Source organism: Fusarium graminearum, chromosome 3, assembly GCF_000240135.3.
Source record: "Fusarium graminearum PH-1 chromosome 3, whole genome shotgun sequence".
Classification (NCBI taxonomy): Eukaryota; Fungi; Ascomycota; class Sordariomycetes; order Hypocreales; family Nectriaceae; genus Fusarium; species Fusarium graminearum.
The window spans coordinates 7665150-7686751 of NC_026476.1; the positions used below are offsets into that span (position 1 = coordinate 7665150).

Genomic DNA, 21602 nt, shown 5'->3' on the forward strand with positions numbered 1-21602 from the left:
AGTATCCAGCTGCACGAAAGAATCCCGTGATCAATCCGGCCATGAGACCACGACTGCGCGACATGCAAAGTCGAATCAGTACGCAATGCTTGCTGTTTATGTGAAGCCAAGATATTGACCGGTGTAGGGGATTTGGAGGCCAGGCTGGAATCACAGAATAGCCCGCCCGAGTTTCAACCTTTCAGCACAGAACTCATTGATACGGGTCGATTTGAGCGGTTGCCGCCTCCTCATATTGTGGATGAGCTGTGAGTGATGACATGTGAGATTACGAGATTAAAAACTCTAACACACATCGATAGAACAAGCATCTACTTCAACAAACTCCAGTCCGACTCATTCATGATTCATGGTGAGAGGTATATCGCCTCTCTGTACAGACCGGCACATATGCAACCACCAATGTGTCTACAATATGCAATCCTAGCCGCTGGAGCAAGTGCATCGCAGACACACGCATATATGGCCGAAGCCTTTTACGTACGATCAAGGCAGTATATCCAAGCAGATGAGATGAAGGTATCTTTCCACTGTAGCAAAATCAGTTTGCAAAACACTGATGTCTTTATAGAGCGATAGTGAGCAGGTCTCGTTAGCCCACTGTCAAGCTTGGGTTCTCATAGGCCACTTCGAGGCACAGCACTTGTGGTTCTCGAGAGCATCAATGAGTATCGCCAGAGCTATTCGATTGGCGCACATACTAGGTCTTCACCGTCTAGACGGTAAGAATGTCGCTGGCTTGACGTTACCCCCAGCACGGGATTTCACCGAGGAGGAGGAACGAAGAAAAACGTTTTGGACAGTCTTTACGACTGATCGGATCACGAGCAGCACTGGTGGTTGGCCCACCATGATGGACTGGCGAAGCGTGTGTATATCCGACCCTCGATTGAGATCCGGACTAATCTTGACTAGATACAAACCCGGTTGCCGACATCGATTGATGCTTTCTTGTCTAGCACCCCAGTGGCTACCATAACACTCAAGCAAGCTCTTGGCCAAGGCATGTTCGAGCTATCCACCAGCGCCTGCAGAGTCGTCGCAGTTCACTTGTTTAACGAATGTTTCAACTTCTCCAGAGCAAGCGAGGAAGATGAAGACAATAACGACTGGACCCAACTTCAAAAACTAGACGAGGCAGTGACTAACGCTTTCGCGACTCTGCCTTCGGACTTGCGATGTCCTGACAACATGGACAATCCCGCGGCTGTTCTCATCAACCTACAGTTGCACACAGCGCTGATTTGCATTCATCGTTCAGTGACAACTCGTTCACAGATGGATATGTCGCTTTTGCCACACATAAACACTCGATGTATGGAGTCTGCGCTGCAAATAATGATGACAGTCGCACTGGTCTCGGATCTTAGTATCAGGTTCCGGAATCCCCTTGTGTCCTTCGCTACTTTCGTCGCAGCATCCTTCTTCCTAACGGACTTTTCGACGACGGGTAATCGTCAGAGCGAAGATAACTTTACGGCTCTCATGAGTGTCATGTCCGAGGTTGGCAAGACCAACATGTTTGTGGCGTCGCTGGCTGTTCGGCTGGCGCATAACATGAGAGCTTCTGCTATAGATCAGAATACAGTGGGAAAGGTTCGTCAAGAAATATGCCATTATCAAGCAATGACTAATTCATGATTCACAGGTTGGGATGCTCATAGCTGATCTTGACCTTGATGTGCCGATTCCTGGTCAAGAAGATGCTGAGAATGGAATCGTGGTGCTTTGTCCTGTTGCAGGAAAACATGATCATGGTGACGTGGATCACGGTGTGTTTTGGTAATCTGTACTTGGTTTGTTATTATGATTGGTGGTTGGTACAACTTTAAACAAGATATTGCCTCCAGCTACCCTTCATCAAGAGTCATGCAACGTAGGGCATAAACACAACCTTATTCTCACACAATACAAAAGCACTCCTCAGCAGCTCACCTGATCTTCCTTCCCACATCTTATTCATTACGATGTCCTCTTCATCCCCGCGTCTTCTTTCTTCGCCACAGCCGAGGAAAGACTGAAACATCGACTTATCCATTGGCTTGCCCAGTTTATTCTACCAAAGTTCCTATCCTGACATCGATCCTGGCTACATAACATTATGCCTGGGCACTGAAAAAACAGAGCCTGCATGCGTGACACACGGCCTACTGCCAAGTTACTTCGCTCGCGGCCTTCGTATAGATGATACTCTCATAACTATTGGCCCTTTAAATGCGAGAAGGCTTTTGGCAGTAGGCCGGGTGCTATCTATGTACCGTGATATTTTAGGAAATTGGTCGAGAAAAGTTATCCGGCTAAGGCACGTTGCCGTATCTATCACTTCTAGATGATATCTAGCCTGGATGACAAAGTACACAGAGGCTGTCATTGATTTGCTCAACTGCCAAGTTACCTTACCCATACCCCGTTGTGGCTGGCTGACTTTTCTCGACCCATGTCCCAAAATGTTACGGTAGGCTCATTCGTTTAATACACATGGCGTTGCGTGGCTAGGATGAATGTTAGCAACATGAATTAAGTACAAGCTCGGCAAGCTAAACGACAAGTCGGTATTTCTGTCTTTCCTAGGCTGTGCTGGATGAAGGAGACGTGGGCTGGAGTCCACTTCGAATGATCCTAGTCCAAGCTGAGATTCGGCCGAAGCGTGGGTCAAGATCTTGGCCTCGTTAAGATTCGTATACGAAGCTCGCTCAACCTCGTTCGCATCGGTCGCCAAGCCACAAACCACGGACTGGTTCCACTGAGGCATTGCAAAGCGATGGAGACGCCCTGGCAATCCCGAATGTCGCCAGCATGTATAAAGTATTAGAAGCGCCTACTATTTTGCTCTTGTAGGACCAACCTGTTCTTCTACATCCGTCACTTTCAGGCGCATCTATCTTTCATTTCAATCATGGCCGATTCTTCCCCCGACGACAAAGGATTCGACTTCAAGCTCTACCGCTACGATCCTTCACTAGCAGCAGCAATTGTCAGCGTTGCAGTTTTTGCCATTCTCACAGCTGCGCATACATGGAGATTGTTCCGCGTCCGGGCTTACTATTTTACAGCCTTCACAATCGGTGGTCTTTGTAAGTTCACCAACCATCATTTATTTTAACTAGTTAGCTAACATGCCATCTCCAGTTGAAACAATAGGTTACGCCGGTAGAGTATGGAGTCACTTCGATAAACTCTCCGTCGGCGGCTTCGTCCTCCAAGCCATCCCCATCCTCGTCGCCCCCGCACTCTTCGCCGCATCGATATACATGATCCTCGGCCGATTGATCCGAACCGTTGGCGCGTCACATCTATCGCTTGTACCTGTTCAATGGGTTACACGCATCTTTGTTACAGGCGATGTCATCGCGTTTAGTCTGCAGGCTGGCGGCGGAGGCATTCAATCAGCCGGTACACTGGACCTTTACAACCTGGGCGAGAAGATCATTATTGCCGGATTGTTCGTTCAGATTGTCGTGTTTGGCTTCTTTGTCGTCACTTCATTCCTTTTCCACTGGCGATTGATGAAGTGTCCTACTCCCGAGTCTATGCGAGGTGTCGTTCCGTGGAAGCGATATCTGTACGTTCTTTACGTGTCGAGTTTTCTCATTCTCGTCCGAAGCATTTTCCGAGTGGTGGAGTATCTACAAGGAAATGATGGATATCTCATTTCGCACGAGATCTTCCTGTATGTGTTTGATGCTATCCTGATGGCGCTGGTCATGGCTATTCTTGTTATCTGGTATGTCGATTCTTTGCAGACCGATGTCAAGACGACTTCGGATGCCGAGAATATGGAATTATCATCATATGGCACCTCGGAAATGGCTGAAGAGCGCCCACGAAGGAAGTCTCAACGAAGGAATTAGACGAGCAGCTGTGTAACGAGCCTGATGCATGGGTAGCCTTTTTGTCAGATCCATTACTTGTTTCCTTTGTCGCGAATCTCAAATAGACTTTTGCATGTCAAATAAAAGTAGCGTCTGCCTCTGTTAGATTTAGAGGTATAATAAACTTGTTCATCAAACACAAGCGAAACCATTCATTTGACTGTGTACCATCTCAGGAACCTCCACATCGGAAAGACAAGCGAACGGGGATTCCGAAAGTAACTGTTCTTGGTCAAGGGTGACAATGTGGTGGGCCGTGAAGAGCGATTATCCCAAGTTGACCTATCAAACCGTCAAGCCACGTCCACCCCCTTTCGCTCAGACCTCGTTTGACTTCGTATCATCCCGTTTAATTTCGTAAGCCAACAAAACCTTAGCATCTCGCTCCCCGACCTCTGCATTCCTTTTTCCAATCCAATCCCTCGTTTACCAATTTTCCGTTACTAGTCTCACCCTTGCCATGAGCGACGCAGAGAATGACGCATCAGGGTCCAGGAAAGGTTCCAAACTGCGTCGAGGCCACAAAAAAGTAAAAACCGGATGCACCGATTGCAGGAGGCGTCGTGTCAAGGTGAGTGCAGACGACCGTTGGCAAAGGCAGTTGACCCTGACTTTGATTAGTGCACTGAGGAAAAGCCAAAGTGTCGGGCCTGTCAACGACGTGGGGCTCAATGTGAATACCTATCTACCGAAATACGATCCCTCTCTGCAGACCCTTCACCGGCCTCGTACCTCGGACATGCACCCTCACCTCAGCTTCGACAGTTCTCCCCACTCCCTGGTCTGGCATCCATCCTGAGAGAGCAACCAAACGATTCAGCATCAGCGGAATTTGGAATCAGAGACATGGCACTTCTTCATCATTGGACCATTTCCACCAGCCATGACATATACAAAAATTCAGCCTTGTCCATCACATTCCAACTCTCGTTTCCCCAAATCGCTTTCAAATATCCGTTTGTTATGCGACTTCTACTTGGTCTTTCTGCTCTCCACATCGCATATCTCCAACCAGAGGACAGACTGAGACACGTAGGAGAGGCTTCCCGCTACCATAACCAAAGCCTGCAAGGCTTCAACGACGCGCTAAAGTTACCTCGGGATGAAGTGTCTGATGCATTATTTGCGTGGTCATCACTCAACCTGTTCTATGTATTCGGTGTCCATGGTCGCCTTGGTGAAGGGCTTTGGGACGACTCAGAACGGACAAGTCGCAAAGATCGTTTACTAGGCTTGAGCTGGGTTCCGATGATTCGTGGTGTTCAGACCATGCTGCTTCCGTCTTTCATGACACTCAGTGAGGGTCCATTGAAAGAACTATTGACGGTTGGCAACTTTAGAGAGCTAGACCTCGACCAGAACCCGTACTCTGATGATGAATATTTCCGTCGGGTGAGCGAAGTGTGGAAGAATCACCCTGATGCACAGATATATGAAGATACGCTACAGGTCCTCAGAAGGTGCCACATGTTCATGGAACAGTTCTCGTCGATGGCAAGCGAGTCACCAGGCGAGTCTATCATTGACAGATCCTGGCAGGCTGCTTTTTTTCTTGTGCCATTTGCACCCGAGGCCTACTTTACCCTGTTACTACAGCGACAACCTCCAGCCTTGATATTATATGCGTTCTATGGCGCACTTTTGCATAAATTTACAAATGGTTCCTGGTTTATGGAAGGATGGGGTCACGATATAGTCGAAGTAGTAGCGGATCTACTGGGTTCATACTGGAGAGATTGGATAGCTTGGCCTCTTCAGGTTGCGGATGTAAGATCTTAAACATACATAGGAGATTCTAATAATTGATGTATATAATTACAACCCAAACATACTCCTGCTCCTCCCAAACCATCACCTCCATGACAAATTGACCACTAAGCGCACGCGGTGAATGCCCCCATGCTATACCCTTTACCACTCCTCCTCTCTTCCAGAATAGCAGTAATCTCAGATGGGTGAAAAATGTTGAACAGTACCATAACAAGGAACATCAAGAGAGCGTCGAAAATGTAGAGATAGATCTCATGCTTGAGCAAGAAACCACTGTTGCCTTGAATGTACTCGAGCGCTCTGAAAAGAGATCGGACCATGATGAACAAGCTGCCGGCATAAAGAACCATCATGTGCTTCTTCCAGGGAAGTCCGCTGGTCGAACGGCCAGTTGGGTTTTGCAGGATAGCTCGATGGAAGGAGATGGCAATGATGATGAATACTCCGAAGAAAATGAGTTGGACGAATAAACCGACAATGATGACTTTCGCTCCGGCGTCCAGCGCCTCGAGTGTACCGGAGGACTGGTAGCCACCACCTGCATTAAAAATTAGTGTCGAAATTACGATGTGGATGCGCGTTTACTAACCTCCACCTTGCAGAAAGAACGACAGTATATCTCCAGTAACAAAGATCTTGGTCATCCACTTCTTGCTGATCATGACCCGACCTTCTCCATCAATCATTTCAATAATCCTGCCAAGCTCCATATATATGGTAGCAGCGAAAAGTGCGGGAGCGACGAGTAGAAAGATACTTTGGATGATATAAGGCCCCAATGTCCAATCTGGACTTTCATTGGAAGACTTGCATCTCGCGGCATATCCAACAAGCTCAACTAAGTAACTGGTTAGCGTGTTTCTCATGTTAATTAGATCGTGGTGAACGTACATAAACCGCCAATTGTTAAAGGAATGGTAAACCAAGATCGGCCCCGGAACAGTTGCCAGGTGTGAAAGAGAGTGGTGCCGATGAAAAGGAGGGTGAAGATGGCACCGCCAGCCATGGATGGGTCGTAGTGGTACAGCTTGAACCCACCCGCGTCGCCGGCATCGGCTGCTGCATCTCGTTGATACATGTTCATCGTTGTTAAAGTTGGTATAAAGTCAATGGTAAATGATAAAAGAAAGTTCAGACGTCAACACCGCTGTTCAAGGAGCTACTTATCAATGAAATGATTGTCAAACAGAAAGTCAACGAAGATGAATGATATGAATTGAGAAAAGGAAAGAAGGATTGATGTTCGATTGTCTGAGTCTATCGTTGGGAGTTTTAGCCATCTTTATAAGTACTGCATCTCCATCGTGACTAAAATTAGACAAGAGAAACTTGACTCTCATCAACGAATAGTTGATGGTAGGCGTATTCACGGACCTCTGAGTAAAGCACTGCACGAGTAGCTAAGCCACCCTCATATCTCCCCTGCATTTCACAATCTCGTTCAGCTTCGTTTAACTTCGTTCCTTGAAACCCCGTCGCGTAGTGGATCTCAGATGCCGTTTCAATGCATCGGATTTTGCTAGATAAGGTTAGGGTAGCAGGAATTGTCCGATCTGACAGCCACAGTCAGGCAAATGAGATTGATATCCACTTGTTCCTGTTAGACGGGTGTGCTTCCGTTGATGCTTCTAGCGAATCAAGGGCATTTAGTTCCTGAATCGGCGGGTTCACACATGTCTCGTTGGGGGTCGCGACACTGTCTAGACAGGGGTGCAACGCTTAAATACCAATGCTCCTGCTGCGGATTTGATCTGTATACGAGAAACGAGAAACGCGTACTGTTGACGCAGACTGGTGGATCAGATGTCTATGCATAGAGCCGGAAGTGTTGCAGAAACGTCAAGTCTACAAATGACAGCCGAGAGAAATATACCGCTACAAACATCTGCACACTATCATTCAGCTACTTATGTTGAAGAAAGTAGAATATTGGCAGTGAAGATAAATATTCGAGATGTCTCACTTGTCGTGTTGTCAGGTTTGACTGCTAGCCTATATAGATAGTATTACAGACCAATCGTCGCATCAATAGCTATTCCTCCGATTCGGAGATCTCCCCGAATAGCTCAGCTGGAAGAGCGTTCGACTGTAATTGTTATATGTCATCGAAAGGTCACTTGTTCGATCCAGGTTTCGGGGAGCTGTTTTTTTTTCCCTCATTCGTAAATAAGCGGACGATACCCTGGTCTCTCCTACCCTAGACAACAAGCCTAATTGCATGTCTCAGCTGGTCACGAGGCTAGCGTAAATCCAATGTCCAGACCGATCTAGAGCTATGCCCTCTTAGTCTCTCGATCTTGAGTCTTTTTGGATGGCCTTCTATGGTTTAGGAGATAAGAGTCATATTATCATGAATATTTCCGGTACTGCCCATGCGTAGGTTCCCCTGTTACCATGTTGTCTGTTGAGAATATACTGACCAGCTGTAGTTAATGGGGAAATCTTTTAGTCCTTTCGACTGCTTTCTGCGACCCTGTGCTCTATAGGTACGTGGATGAGGAACTACTGCGAACTTTGTTCCACAAGACAATCCAGTTCTTGCGACAGTCAGCAACAGCCACAAGCACACTTGGAACAGATATGCACATTTTTGAAGGACTCCAGAACGATCTCTTCAGTTATGAACCCAGGACTAACTCGAGCTTCTCGAGCGGCACAAGCGCACCTAACTACTAAACCCCATGATCCGTTCTGATAGCTGCACTGGCAGCTGTACAGTTAGTGCTTCCTAATTTACTGATCAATCGAGAATATCCACTTCCTATGCCTCCTCATGCTTAGATGAGGATGACGTCGACTTAGTGGCCATAATGACGAGACTAAGTCGGATATCGCACTGACTTCGCACCAATGACTTCGATTATCAATTTATGAACTTTAGAGAATCCCGTTCTGGAACCAAAACCACCGTTGTCATAAGACCGTGGAAGTCATTCGACTGGCGAATGTACGCATCCCACTCTATGTTATTGGATGTATATACTAATGTACTATTAGTTGCTCTGTTTATGGAATGAAACCAGAGGTTTGAGAAAAGAGCATGTGAGTAACGTAGTACGGATTGTATGGATATATTTGCCCCTTCCTTGGTGGCAATGCCGCCAGCCTCTACCATTAAGTACGTAGAGTTCAATCGATAGCGAGCAATCAAACTTAGCATCACTCCCGACAGAACATCTTTCTACTGTACGCATAAACAGTTTCTAGTGTCAGTGTTATGTTACTCTCTTAATTTGTCGGGCCTATCTACATATCTCGCACGCCTATCACACTTGAGAGCACGACTCCAGACCTTGCGTACCTTCCTGCGACTTATTATATAGGAATATCCGCCGCTGTAATTTGTCACTCCCAGAGCGGGAGGCACTTTCTACGGCTTCTCTGCATGCTCCCGATGCAGCCAGGAAGAGTAACGTAAATTTTAGGAGGAGTCCTTCCGTGCGTTGCAGACTTACTTCCTCCGCTTCATATCCCAATGTTTAAAGTGCGGCCTTCAAACAAATCACGCTAGATTGACCCGAACTCTAAGACACCACCAGCCCTACTGTATATATCCCCTGGCTACTGCACTATTCTGAACTGTCTCTCCGTATTCTAGCCGTACCTGCTTGTGAGTGTCATGTGCCGTGGATCTGCTTACAGTTTGCGAAGGGGTCTGGAGGGAACGCCCGGGAGGATAGGCATATTGCATATGCTTTGTTTGAATATAGCTGACGACCTTTGACACCTTTCAAATATGCACTCTGTTCACAAACAACATCTGGACTCTCTGTAAAACGGCCGGTTCAAATTTTGATCCTTGGAGCTTGTCGTATAGCTGTCAGCAATGGGACTGCACTAGGGGAACCCGAAATACTTCCTAAGATTAATAATGGTTAAGACTAGAAGGCAAAGATAGAGATTTGCCTCCTGGGGATAGGGTTTCCATCTTCAATTATACTTTTTTGAGCATCATGACTCCAATGCCTCCACATATGACCTTTGCCCTACTATAAGGTTCAGAAGGGGCACAAAATGCGCTGTTCACTCGCTTCTATCCAGCTTACTTCCATCCAGCTTTTTTTGTTGATGGATTACATTCTTGTCCCCGCCCGAATTAACCCTGTTTTTTGCGGGCGTCGGGCGAAGTGTATAGTATCCCTTACTATTGTAATCCGCCATTTTTTTTCATTTTTTTTTTCCTCTTCCCTCCACCAACATTAACACATCACAACACATCACAAGTCATCAAGCAAGGTCGTTGTCATTTTAAAATTGGTTATATCCCAGTAGACACTGATTCCTGCTGCCATCAGACTGGGCCTGGCAATAGGAGACCAAAGACCTGACACGACATTTTTCATCACTCCAGCAAATCTCTGCCTGTCTTTCGAGGCCACCCTCGCTATTATCTGTGCTTTGTCAATCCTGTGAAGGACAAAATCAACTACAGGCAACCGACGTTGACGAATGGCAGCAGAAACCTGCCTCTAGACTTTGCTTTTTTGGAAAGTGTTCGTGAATTAGACTTACAGACGATGGGCTCGGAAGGTGTGATATCAGAATATCCTGCGAGTAATGAGAATCTTGCGAAATGCTAAAACGGCGGAATTGTTAGAAGCCATATACAGAAGCTTACAATCTTCATCGGTACTTCCATTACTGCTTGATATTATGTTATCGATCATAATGTTAGAAAAAGGCCTTTTTTGTCCTCATTTTTGCTATTAGAGTATATGCATTTTAAGATCTGGTGCTTATATAGTGATACAGTATATATTATACCTATTAATATTCTTCGTGTAGTATTAGCGTAGGATATGTAATAGTCTTTTTGTAGGCCTAAGTAAGCCAGTCACTTATGTGGATATGGCTCTGTATACTGTCGTATAACTTATCACTTAAATAGCCCATGCTAAGCATGGATAATACGACGAGATCAGCATTGTTTTATTAGTAAAGCAACTTGTGTCTATTGTTTCTATTCGCTCTAGCTATAAGAGTAAAACATTTTAAATTTAACATTACGATGCTTACGAATATATACCGTCAGGCACCTCTGCCTCAGCTCTGTGACTGAATAGGAAAGTCTAGACCTTTTCTAGCTCGGATGTAGTTTATATCAGCCCTTAATCTTTACGTCGGAACTTTTTTCCTCTTTTTAATAGTAGTACTAGAGCCCATCCTATGGTCTCGGTAATGTTTATTGTAGATCCTTTTGAAGAGATTGTGGTTCCATACTTCCTTTCTATTTGAAAACTCTTTTAACGCTGACTGTGCTAATTCCTCTTTCTCGGGGTATTTTTTAATCCAAATGAGGACGCTTTCGAGAAATGGCGTTACATCTTTACGTTTAATGGTTTCGAAATATTCCGTTTCGATTCATAGGACTAACCTAATGATCTCAAAACAATCTTCTGTTGTATAGTTTATCCCATATACTATACCACCATGAAGAGTATATGTGGCGTGTATCTAACCAGGTGGAAGGTATATAGCCTTATTTGAGTTCTAGATGGCAACTTGCGGATTCTCAAAAGACGGCAGCAGTTCTCCATATTTTCTTTCAGAATGCCAATACTTTCTAAATGTGTCTAAATTCAAATCCGTCGGTGGATATATTGCCTACAGTTTGATGCAATCCATGCCAAGCGCCGCTGTGACTACATGATTCCCTTGATCTGTTTTCCCGTCAGTCAGTGCCACGGAGCAGCGTCTTAAATCAAGCTTATCAATACGAGGACCTACAAAGCTTCCGATAGGTATTATGTTTATACTGGTTTTCATTTCAGATTTAGTATCATAATATTCGAGTCATGCCGGCCTATAGACGATTTTTCCACAGCCCAGGTTAACTGCATATTTGACACAAGACAGGTCGGGTTTATAAAGTTGTTGGATAACTTGGGACAGTAGATCGTTTGTGTCAGGCTTAAATGGATTCTCAGCTAAATATATCACCTCTTTGCTCTTGCCATAATCACAGAGAGCATTGTTGAAAATCTTGTCATCCGTATAGCCGCTTCTTACGCACTGTGCCTTTGGGAATAGGAAGGGGCTTTTGTTGTCACCACCATCTAGTAAGGCTGAGAGACCTCCTGCCTGTTTGATTACTCTATTAAAAGCTTCGGCCTGATTTTTCTGTAGACCGCTTGAATTATCAAGAAAATCCACGACTAAGCGTTCTTTGTCATTATCGCCTTTGCAGGATGCGTTTTTGAAATGCCTTGCGCGGTTGCTGCGCCGTACGTCTTCCATACAGTACAAGCATTTGAACATTGACATACTGAGTCGGAGAGATATTAAGCGGAGAGAGCTTATGACTTGTGACAGCAATGAAGAGAGGACTGACGAGAGGACTGAAGAGAGGACTGATGAGAGGACTGATGAGAGGACTGAAGAGAGGACTGACGAGAGGACTGACGAGAGGACTGACGAGAGGACTGACGAGAGGACTGAAGAGAGGACTGAAGAGAGGACTGACGAGAGGACTGAAGAGAGGACTGAAGAGAGGACTGAAGAGAGGACTGGAAGAATCACTAACCACTATGTCCTCCTGCTGCAAACCGGCGAGGCTGCGACAGCTTGCATCATTCACACCCCTATGGGCTGCTTCTGCCCCCCATTCATCCAAGGCTGTTAGATCATCTCGAGATTACTGCTTACATCCTAGCTATGCTTATATTCCACTCTTCTATACCCTGCAGCTACTTGCCATTACCAAACCTATTCTAAGTACCTTGCATCCGCAGGGGTCTAGAAAGGTCGCCCGAAAGATCACTTGCGTTTCATATGTAGTTTACCTAGGTAAGTCTCTTGAATTATATATGAGACGCTTATGGCCTTATATTGAACGGATTATGCTCACAGTTAGTATAAGTATATTATATACAGAATATACATAAAGTTCCTAAAGATTGATTTCATGAACTTTTCGTCCCAAGGGCATTAGAGAGCGCTAATCCCACATTCGCTCTAGGCTAATCGGAAATACATTCTAAGATTAGCGGCTGAGAATACAGGGTTGCATTGCTGATCTATCCACAACCAACAGCCTGTCCAGTGTCATCTGTCCCTCCCTCCCCTGTCACGTCTTTTCCTCTCCCTCCCCCTTCTCCTGGGCTACTCCCCTGTCGAGTCGTCTGTACGGTGAGAAGGGCTGAAGAGCCCACTGAGAAAACATCCGGCAAACCTTAATCCTTTTTCTTATCGCGAGATATGTCCAAGACAATGTAACATGAGCGTTGTGTGTTAAGGGATGCTCTTGGTGATAAGAACAATCCTCGTTTCAATTGCTCCAGACATCATTGGTCGATTGTTTGCTCACAAGGCTTGAAGAGTCTTGATAACAGCGACTCCAGCCACTCTAGCGACTTCGTTGACTCTAGCGAGTAATGTCAAACAGAGGGAATCAGGTGCATTGCATAGAAAGTTGCGTATTGTTCTTTGTGCCTTATGTATCACCATCTTGAGTGTGTTGCACGCCCTCAACCTTCTGGGCGTGGAAATCTAGAACTGGGGGGGAGGGGGGGTATGTGTAGATAAGGGGAACCCACCCACGGATGAATTGATCATTTCAATCCAGTCGACCAATATCTTTAATTTGACCTTTGAAGGCAATGGCACTTTGGTGTGTGAGACCGTTTGAACTGTTGATTGTCAACCAGGGCTGATGGGCTACGACGAAGTTGGGCAGCATCGCGATCCAATCGGAAGGTCAAGGTTGACCCTGAGAGCAACTAGGGCAGTGAAGAGGCGACTGCATCAGTGAGGAAACAAGCCTAGACTACATTCCCCTGCAAGCCACTGTCACAGAGATGATGCTGCAGGGATCGGATGCTGGGTCATCCTTGGCTGCTTGACTTGTTGGACGACCAACAGGATAAACCCTGGTCTAACATGGATAAAACGTGAATCAGGCTGGCAAACCTCTGAATGAAGTAGATGTATGTCTCCAGAATTCTGTTTTCTTCTGTGTATACCTGAGTTTGTTAATGTGGTTCACTCTTACGTGTATGTCCCCATTCGTCTTTCCACTTCTATCCTACAAGACGTCTCTATACCGTCTTCAAGGACGCGAGTCTGTCATTCATTGATTAAGAAAAGCTTTTTTTCCAGTCTTGCTCGTCATCGTGAAAATGGAAAAAAGATTTATAGCCCAGTCCTCCAAGCGAACCATTCCTATGCGGCAGTGCTGTCAGACGTGGTTAACACGCACTCCGCTGAGGAAGTCGCCAGACGAAGTCTTCCAAGACCAACACCAACAAGCCAAAGCCGACTTCGATGCCGCATGCGAGAGATACCAGTGCCAGGGCACTCGACATGACTTGGGTCAAGTCGAAGAGTGCGTGCGGCGCCTAAAAGTGCTTCAGCAGACAGACGAAGCGAGTAAAGAAGCCAAGGAGCATGATTATCAAGTCGGGGAATTGAATCAACAGCTGTCACTTTTTAATGATCTGTTTGACATATTTGGCGACGTGGCAGCTGTTAATGCAATTGTCAACAACTGGTCTAAGCGTGTGGGCAAACAGCGTTCATCGCATTCCAGCGACACGGAGAACCACAGTCAGCCGAACGCTTTCCCCGTCAACGATTCTACCAGAACACCAGAGTCACTCAGATCGGACTCACATAGCCCCACTGTTGAGCCAATCTCCACCTCCCACCGCACGAACAGCCCGGGCGAGCGAAGCACCAATGATCATGATCAATCAACCGATGTCGAAGCGAATGATGGAAGAACTCGATCAACGAAGCGGAAAGATACCCCACCATCATCTGCATCTCAATCCGTGAAGCGCCCCAGGCAGGGCCTCTTGGAAGCCGCCACTACAGATAAGATCGAGTACCGCGAGGTATATCAGGACGGCCAAGCCGAGGACAAATACACTATCGTTGAGCACGATGGATATCATTATATCCTGAGATGCAAGACGCATGGGCTTCTTTTCGCCGGGGAGCATCCGCTTCAGGGTGCCATGAATCATTTAAGGGGCTCAGGACATCTGAACGACACTGTAAGCTATGCTCTAGCAATCGCCAGGCTTGGTGTCCTGGTGCTGAATTGCGATAACGATAAGAAAGAGGAAAATAACACGGCTGTAAAACAGCATCTTAAGCAAATGGAAGATCAGCGACGACGTCGCTGTCGCGCTTCCCAAGTTTATCGAGTCCTCAAACGTGATCCTCAGCATGGTGAGATGTACATGGCTTGGTGGGATCTGGGCAAGACAGCGAAAGCGTCTGGAGAGGAGAACTTGAAGCTCTTTGCATTTCTGGTCCTGCCCTTCTTCCCGGAAGAGAGTGATCGCTTTGGCGTGAGCGTTACCAGTTCCAACCTCAACAACGACATTCCCACTTGCTACAAGTACAATACATCAACCGGTGTGTATGACTGGTCTGAAGAATACATGTCAGGTGGAAAGAAGGTCTTGGAACGATTGTATCCGATAATGTGCTTCGATGGAAGTCGCGTGCCGAGCGTCCAATGGATTCCCATCACCCACTTTCGCAGATTCAATGCCAACGACTGGGATCTTGAGCATAAAATCATTGTCAATGACTACATCGCGTCGCAGAAACGGATTGTCCACCGACCAGGCAAGTCATCAAGTTTGAAGACATTTTTTATTTACTAACACGGTGACTTGCAGATTTCGGTATGGAACCTGATAGCGATCATGACGACTCCAGCTCTGACAATGACCATCTACCGATTGCTTTCAGATATACAGAAACTGTAAACGGCAGAAAATACGAAATCATCCATTTAGATGACGATGGTACGGCTAGAGAGGTAATGGAGGACCCAGAGAACTACCCGCTTCGGTGGAGGAACCCGGAACCGGAGGTGAAGAGGGAGCTCGGGAGCCAAGATGGCTTGCAGCAGGAATACCAGGGTACGCCATAACCATCGATCTTTAGAGACTCGACTGATTTTGCGCAGCAGCACAACAGCTCTCGCAACCACAATCAGGCTCACCAAGGATAAATTGCCCGTGTCCTGACTGTCGTTAGAGATGGGCAATACCGGTTTGATATCGACTCTCGCTGAGAGGTCTAGTGGGTGACCAAAGTGGGGATCATGACAGTCTAATGACCCAATTAAACGCTCTGGAGATGTCCAAGCACGTTGAAGAACGGGTCCATACTATTTCATGAATCCAATAATAACTGTTCACCATCGCATCGGTCTCGGATACTCTTGGTGCCGTACTGAAAAGAACATTAATGGTTATCAGGTTTAAACACGTAATATTGCCAGCGTAGAAAGACTACTGAGATAAGATGGATCTAACTACGGGAGTATATAGGACAGGGCTTTCAGCTCTTCCCTCTTTTTTAGCGTGCTTTACCATACCTCTGTCACATAACAGTGGTACCAGAACAGGGTAGTACCCAATGACCACAGCAGTTGATAGGTCCCTGTAAGCTCCCTATAAGTCCACTTGTTGGTCCCTCTATAACCGCCTTAATTTACATCTCTCTACAAACAGCTGGACAGCCAGATAGGAGAAGTTCAGGCCTCAGGCAAGGGAGACTCGTTTCACGAATTAAAATCCCACCTCCTAATCTTGTTAAGAGGCCCCTTTTCATTTCAGACCTCCCATATATTCGTCAGCGCTACCGTTGTGGAAATATGAGATGTGAGATTGGTAGGGAGGGTGTACAAGGCCCACAAGGGTGTGTTTTAACAACAGGAATCCTAGGTTCGACTCGGCTCCAGGGTTTTGCCGCACATTTCTGGCCAATCATCAAGTATTTCACCAGGATGCGGTTGAAAGACCATGGTTTGCCATGGTATTCCCGTAAGACACAAAGAGGCAACGGCTCTAATCTGTTCTTGTCCAAGCCACAGTGGAGAGAACTGTTGGTACCGGGATGTTAAGATAACGGATAACTGGTCCGTTTGATGCATCCTTGTCTGTTACTATTTTGATGGGATCAGGCTGTCACAAAGGAGAGAAAAAGAAAGAAAACAAAAAAAGAAAACTTCCCCCTTTCTCTGTTTCTTTTTGCTTCTATTGGCATGTGTCGTGGGGAGGTGAATTCGTGATAAATGTTGCTGTGCCATATCATTGATCTCTAAAACGTCGTTAACTTAGACATTAGGCGGAAGATCTATCGTCCCCACTGGCTACAAGCGCTATTTAGCGTGAACCAAAAATGGAGGGCCATACACAACAGCCCTCAGAGCGAATTCCCGCCCTCCAGGAATATTTTGCACGATGGTTACCCCAAATCCATCCAGTTAAATCAGCAGAAGAAGAGTTTCAAGAGAATCTCAAGAAAGACCAAGATCTATTGACTGGCCTGACGCAAAACTCATTGGACAAACTCGATGAGATTGTCAAATGCGCAACCCGCATGCAACAGCTTCAGGCGCTGCATGAAGATACCAAGAAACAAAAGGAGCGCGATTACCAGCAGAAGATCTGGGAACAACAAAAAGCTCTCGCGTTGGAGTTTCACGGTCTATTTGGTCCTGAACTTCATCGGGAACTATGCAAGAATTGGTGCGATTGTCATGGTCTGCCTTCTTCAACTCCTTCCACCCAGTCAAACACTACCTCAGGCGCCGTCGACATCGAACAACCCAGAGACAAGACTACCTCACGCTTCACTCCTATTCCAGAAGAACGGACAAGCGCAAGTGAACCACCCGAGAACAACACGATAAATTCCATGCCGAGCCCTCCCAGCACCGAAAATGCACCAGAGCCACGCACGCACCCGAGCGAAACAGACAGAACCGAACATGACACCTCAGCTGCTCCACGAAAGAGACCAGCCAACCCCCCCGCTGCCCGTTCGACGAAGCGCTCTCGACCGAACGTTACAGAAGGTCCCCTCACAGGAGACAGGACAATCGAGTACGAACAGGTCTACCAGAACGGCAAAGCCGAACCAAAGTATGTCATCGCTGAGTATAATGGGTTCTGGTACATCCTCGAGTGTAAGGAACACAGACTACACTTCAACAATGACCCCATACGCGGTGCCGCAAAGCATCTTCGGGGTAAAAAGCATAACAGGGTGTCTGTTAATTACGAAGAGGCCATCCGCGAGCTCGGAACGCGCGTTCTTGGCTGTGGTAAGAAAGAGGCCGCGGATAATAATATTGTTGCCCGAAGACCTTGTTACTCCCAGATGGGCAGAACGGTCAATAGCCTTTCACCCGCACCTGGCCGCAGTATCCCGACGCGGAGTAATCAGAGTCCTACGGGGATTGACCCAAAGCCTGGTGAAGTGTACACGACCTTTTGGAGCGAGACTAAGGAATTTTATGCTATCTTGGTCTTACCCTGGCGCAATACCGGACAGCTTGGTAAAGACTTGACTCTTACTGTCAAGGATACCGGTCTTTTCAAGGAAATCCCATTTTGTTACCAGTATAACCAGGCCGATGGTTTAGCCGAATGGGCACCTGAGTACCTCCCAGATGGGCAGCACTACAGCAAGAGAAAATATCCGATCATGTATTTTGACGCGTCTGTGTTCCCAGGGGAATGTCGGGTAAACTGGGTCGCTGCTCGCGAGTTTGCACACTACAATCCCAAGGTTGCTACTATCCCGTTCAAAGACGTTGTGGATGGCTATATTGCCTCGAGGAACAAAAGCGTGCAAGAAGCAGGTAAGTGGTGGCGAGTAGCCCATCGGATAAGCTTTTCACAAAACATTTGCACCAACAATCTCTTTGGCTTTCACAGAACCTTCTTTTTGTTTTGCCTTGACATAAGGGTTCGGCTGAGCATAAGATGCCTTCCCTACGTCCTTTCCGTCTTTTTCTCTTCCTTCTACCTACAACAACAGTAAAACATCACAATGGCCAGAGCATTCACAATCTTCCTTTGGTGTCAATTCGCTATTTTCACCCTACTAATCGCATGTGTCTTTGTATTACAGGTCGTCGTACCATGATAAAACACGAGAACGGACAACGAAACCTCAGTGTCGACGCACCAACCGCCGAGATCTTCCCGCGCGAACAGCCCGCAGGCGCTCGAGAGATCATCGTGATAGATGATGATAGCGACGATGATACAGAAAGCCGGTATCAAGTGCCGAATACCTTGATCAGGTCTGACGATCCCGTTCCCAAGACCGAACCCTCAGATGAGTTTATGACGGATGTCCATGACCAGCAAAGCACAAGCACCACCTGTGACACTGCGTCTTCGCAGAAGCCATTCACAGTTCAAGATCACACTCAGCTGTGCGATGATTTGCCCGAGTCTCAATTACCAACTGGAGATGCACCTCTTCAAGGTCCAACCTCATGCGACATGGAAGCCCAAACCCTCAATTATAGTCTGACGCCGCAATGGCCTGCAGCCGTTTTGCACGACCCATATCCGACCGACAACACGTATATTCATCCACACCAGCTATCTCAACCAGCTTCTACTGATGCCCGTGCACCGGAAGCCATCATGGCGCCGTTGCCTCCCCGTCAGTCGCCTTCAGTCCCAGGCCTCGGCGACAGGTCTCGAACGCAACCAAAAGCCATCCCTTGCCAAGATGCCGGGTACACTTATCTCAACCAAGCACGAAGTGCATCATCGCAATTCCAACTTGACAGCGACGGTCAACTGAGATGGATTGCTCCCAAGACTCTGTCCGGGGTTGCTCCGAAGCAGAAGCCCATGAGTGCCCGTCAGCATGAAGAGCTTAGAACTCGGATTCTGCCTACTGGTAAAGAGCCCCAGTCCACTCAGCATCAAGCGTCAATAGTGACTTCTCAGCAACCGACAAATGTAACACCGCATGGTTTTAAAAGATCATTTTAAAACTCCCTATCTGGCTAGCTAGAGAGATGTCAATTGGGGCGGGGCTGGTATAGAGGGACGCATAGGGGACTTACAGGGCCTGTGGCCTCTAGTTAGTGCCACGTTGGGTCCATTTAGCATAGCACAACACGCTAAGAAGAAGATCGTTTTAATGTAACGGGGGGTAATATAATCGATAGTCTAACCTATTGTTTTAGGCTGAAGCTATTTCGGCTCGTCTATTGGGAAATGTTCAAAGTGATCCAATTGCAAGATTCATCAATCACTACATTATCTCTATCCTTTCTTTTTAAATGTAGACTTCTCAATTAAATTCTAGTTTCTCTTGCGGCCCTATATCACGACCAAACTAGCGTAAATAGATTTACCGACATATAACCAGTAAGCATTATATACCCTGGTACTCAAGACCCCTCAACGCTCAGTGACTCGCAGCCAGAAATGTCGCTGAAGGAAGATACCGTAGGAGAAGCTAACCAAGGATTCAATGGATCTACCACCGACAGCTCAAACCGGCAAAGAAGCTGAAAGGTCAAATGTTAGTTACGGATTACAAAATAGTTGGTATCATGACAGCTTCAGATGTGAATGCTTACCTCAACAATCACTTTGTTGACCTGTAGGATAGCCATGTCCTTTCCGAGGCATGTATAGCGTCCAGAGCTGAAGCCGCATTCTGCCGTCCTTTCCATCACCCTGAGTGTCTCCTTTTCGGTGTTAATTCAACGTCCGAGGCGGAATACATCTGCGTCATCACCAAAGACATCTGTGTCTCGCATTATGCCCCAGAAAGAGAGTCCAATATGAGTTCCTTTCGGCAGTATCCTGCCATCAGATATCACATCTCCACCGTGAGCTACGACCTTCTCGAGTAGCCCGCAGAAAGGGGGACATATTCGCAGTGTCTCCTTGATACACGCTTGCAAATATGGCATATTTGAAGCAGCGGCGATTGAGACGATAGTCTCAATCGATCGCCCGGATAGCAGTCCATGAGCTCGAAACTCATCAAGCAGTCTCATGTGGGCTTGTGGCTGTGTGAGTATGTACAGGATAGCAACGCGGAGGGTGGTTGCTGCCAGATCGGTACCGGCCATTCTACATTTATGTTAGGAAATCTCATAGACCACCATGTAAATCATGGTTGGTCAGGTTAGACCTACAGCTACACAATGGTCTCTGCTTCAGATTCCTTCTTTGTTATGCCATGGCGTATAAACGACCCTAGCATGTCCCGTTTCTCCACCTTCCCGGGGCCAAATCGCTCACGAGCTCGCTTCTTTACAAAACTGCCATAGTCAGGACAGGCTTGATAGGTACTTGGAAGAGCCGTATGAGAAGAAGCTTACCCTAGTAGCCGTCCGTATCCATGTTTGTCTACAGTGCTAGGCAAAATCCACTTTAAGATCGAGCTATTCTCAAACATAGTGACTACCCAAGGGAAGACAGTTAATGTTTATATGATCGGGAGACCCTCGGCAGTGATGCCATAGTAGTTGAAGAGGTCACTGTTACTTTCAATGTTGCCGATACAATATATGAATGAATCCAAGTTCAGTGACAGCATCTAGGGTAAGACTGCTGGACATCAAGCCCCAGTCCAACGGCTTATAACTGTGGTCATCGGAGATGTACTTATTCCCAATAAGTTTGAGTAGTTCAGTAATGCGTGCATCTATATCTTTTTCAAAATTTTCGCTTCCTTTGCCAGCATACTATCATTCATGGTCAGCCTAACAACTACTGTGATGTTATTACGGCATGAGAGACTAACCCCGGTTGCCATTTTTGACCGCATCTCAGTATGCTTGTCGTTGCTATACGTAAGAATAACATCCTTATCGGGCTCCAACCTCATGCCTTTGTACCAGTCTGCACGAACATATGGGCTGCGAACAGCACAGATACGCCTAAGGTCATCATGGTTACACTCAATGACGATTCTATCGGGATAGTTCTTGAACAACATGAAGGTGGTTTCATTCGCTGCACTAGCCCTGTTGAAGGTTTTACCGCTGGTAAACCGGAGGACTTCGAATAACAGTCTCTTCGCGTTCTGTAGGATGCGCCTTTCCTGATGCCTTATTGGGGTTAGCCTTCAACCGGACGATCACATTTCTAAATAGCTTACGCGAGATGTTCATTCTTAATGCCAATGACTTCTTCTGCTTCCTTTGTGCTCGACATGATG

General features: G+C 46.7%; 10 protein-coding genes and 1 non-coding gene across 11 annotated transcripts; 6 read left to right on the forward strand and 5 right to left on the reverse strand.

Moving 5' to 3' along the window:
- Positions 1 to 41: 41 nt before the first annotated feature.
- Positions 42 to 1887, forward strand: FGSG_14003 (uncharacterized protein; the record flags this gene model as incomplete). The annotated part of the gene is made up of 8 exons (XM_011327701.1): positions 42 to 78; positions 107 to 248; positions 303 to 519; positions 572 to 722; positions 756 to 868; positions 916 to 1596; positions 1649 to 1772; positions 1838 to 1887. The coding sequence occupies 8 exons, from the start codon at positions 42 to 44 to the stop codon at positions 1885 to 1887; spliced, it is 1515 nt and encodes a 504-aa protein (XP_011326003.1).
- Positions 1888 to 2896: 1009 nt separating this feature from the next.
- Positions 2897 to 3851, forward strand: FGSG_11248 (uncharacterized protein; the record flags this gene model as incomplete). The annotated part of the gene is made up of 2 exons (XM_011327702.1): positions 2897 to 3074; positions 3130 to 3851. 2 exons carry the CDS (start codon positions 2897 to 2899, stop codon positions 3849 to 3851), a joined length of 900 nt encoding a protein of 299 aa, XP_011326004.1.
- A 265-nt stretch (positions 3852 to 4116) lies between these two features.
- FGSG_11247 (uncharacterized protein) lies at positions 4117 to 5651 on the forward strand (the record flags this gene model as incomplete). The annotated part of the gene is made up of 3 exons (XM_011327703.1): positions 4117 to 4229; positions 4320 to 4443; positions 4494 to 5651. 3 exons carry the CDS (start codon positions 4117 to 4119, stop codon positions 5649 to 5651), a joined length of 1395 nt encoding a protein of 464 aa, XP_011326005.1.
- A 95-nt stretch (positions 5652 to 5746) lies between these two features.
- On the reverse strand, positions 5747 to 6726 carry FGSG_11246 (uncharacterized protein; the record flags this gene model as incomplete). Its single annotated transcript, XM_011327704.1, has 3 exons — positions 5747 to 6180; positions 6232 to 6480; positions 6534 to 6726. The coding sequence occupies 3 exons, from the start codon at positions 6724 to 6726 to the stop codon at positions 5747 to 5749; spliced, it is 876 nt and encodes a 291-aa protein (XP_011326006.1).
- A 971-nt stretch (positions 6727 to 7697) lies between these two features.
- On the forward strand, positions 7698 to 7782 carry FGSG_20810. Its single transcript has one exon. It is a non-coding gene; the product is annotated as a tRNA-Tyr (tRNA).
- A 3653-nt stretch (positions 7783 to 11435) lies between these two features.
- FGSG_14004 (uncharacterized protein) lies at positions 11436 to 11906 on the reverse strand (the record flags this gene model as incomplete). Its single annotated transcript, XM_011327705.1, has 1 exon — positions 11436 to 11906. The coding sequence occupies one exon, from the start codon at positions 11904 to 11906 to the stop codon at positions 11436 to 11438; it is 471 nt and encodes a 156-aa protein (XP_011326007.1).
- Positions 11907 to 14827: 2921 nt separating this feature from the next.
- On the forward strand, positions 14828 to 15259 carry FGSG_11245 (uncharacterized protein; the record flags this gene model as incomplete). The annotated part of the gene is made up of 1 exon (XM_011327706.1): positions 14828 to 15259. One exon carries the CDS (start codon positions 14828 to 14830, stop codon positions 15257 to 15259), a length of 432 nt encoding a protein of 143 aa, XP_011326008.1.
- Positions 15260 to 16787: 1528 nt separating this feature from the next.
- Positions 16788 to 19704, forward strand: FGSG_11244 (uncharacterized protein; the record flags this gene model as incomplete). Its single annotated transcript, XM_011327707.1, has 3 exons — positions 16788 to 18255; positions 18528 to 19378; positions 19609 to 19704. 3 exons carry the CDS (start codon positions 16788 to 16790, stop codon positions 19702 to 19704), a joined length of 2415 nt encoding a protein of 804 aa, XP_011326009.1.
- Positions 19705 to 19815: 111 nt separating this feature from the next.
- On the reverse strand, positions 19816 to 20043 carry FGSG_14005 (uncharacterized protein; the record flags this gene model as incomplete). The annotated part of the gene is made up of 2 exons (XM_011327708.1): positions 19816 to 19935; positions 20008 to 20043. The coding sequence occupies 2 exons, from the start codon at positions 20041 to 20043 to the stop codon at positions 19816 to 19818; spliced, it is 156 nt and encodes a 51-aa protein (XP_011326010.1).
- Positions 20044 to 20133: 90 nt separating this feature from the next.
- FGSG_14006 (uncharacterized protein) lies at positions 20134 to 20508 on the reverse strand (the record flags this gene model as incomplete). Its single annotated transcript, XM_011327709.1, has 1 exon — positions 20134 to 20508. The coding sequence occupies one exon, from the start codon at positions 20506 to 20508 to the stop codon at positions 20134 to 20136; it is 375 nt and encodes a 124-aa protein (XP_011326011.1).
- A 420-nt stretch (positions 20509 to 20928) lies between these two features.
- FGSG_14007 (uncharacterized protein) lies at positions 20929 to 21598 on the reverse strand (the record flags this gene model as incomplete). Its single annotated transcript, XM_011327710.1, is given in 4 exon segments — positions 20929 to 21126; positions 21186 to 21408; positions 21425 to 21529; positions 21543 to 21598. The coding sequence occupies 4 exon segments, from the start codon at positions 21596 to 21598 to the stop codon at positions 20929 to 20931; spliced, it is 582 nt and encodes a 193-aa protein (XP_011326012.1).
- Positions 21599 to 21602: the final 4 nt, after the last annotated feature.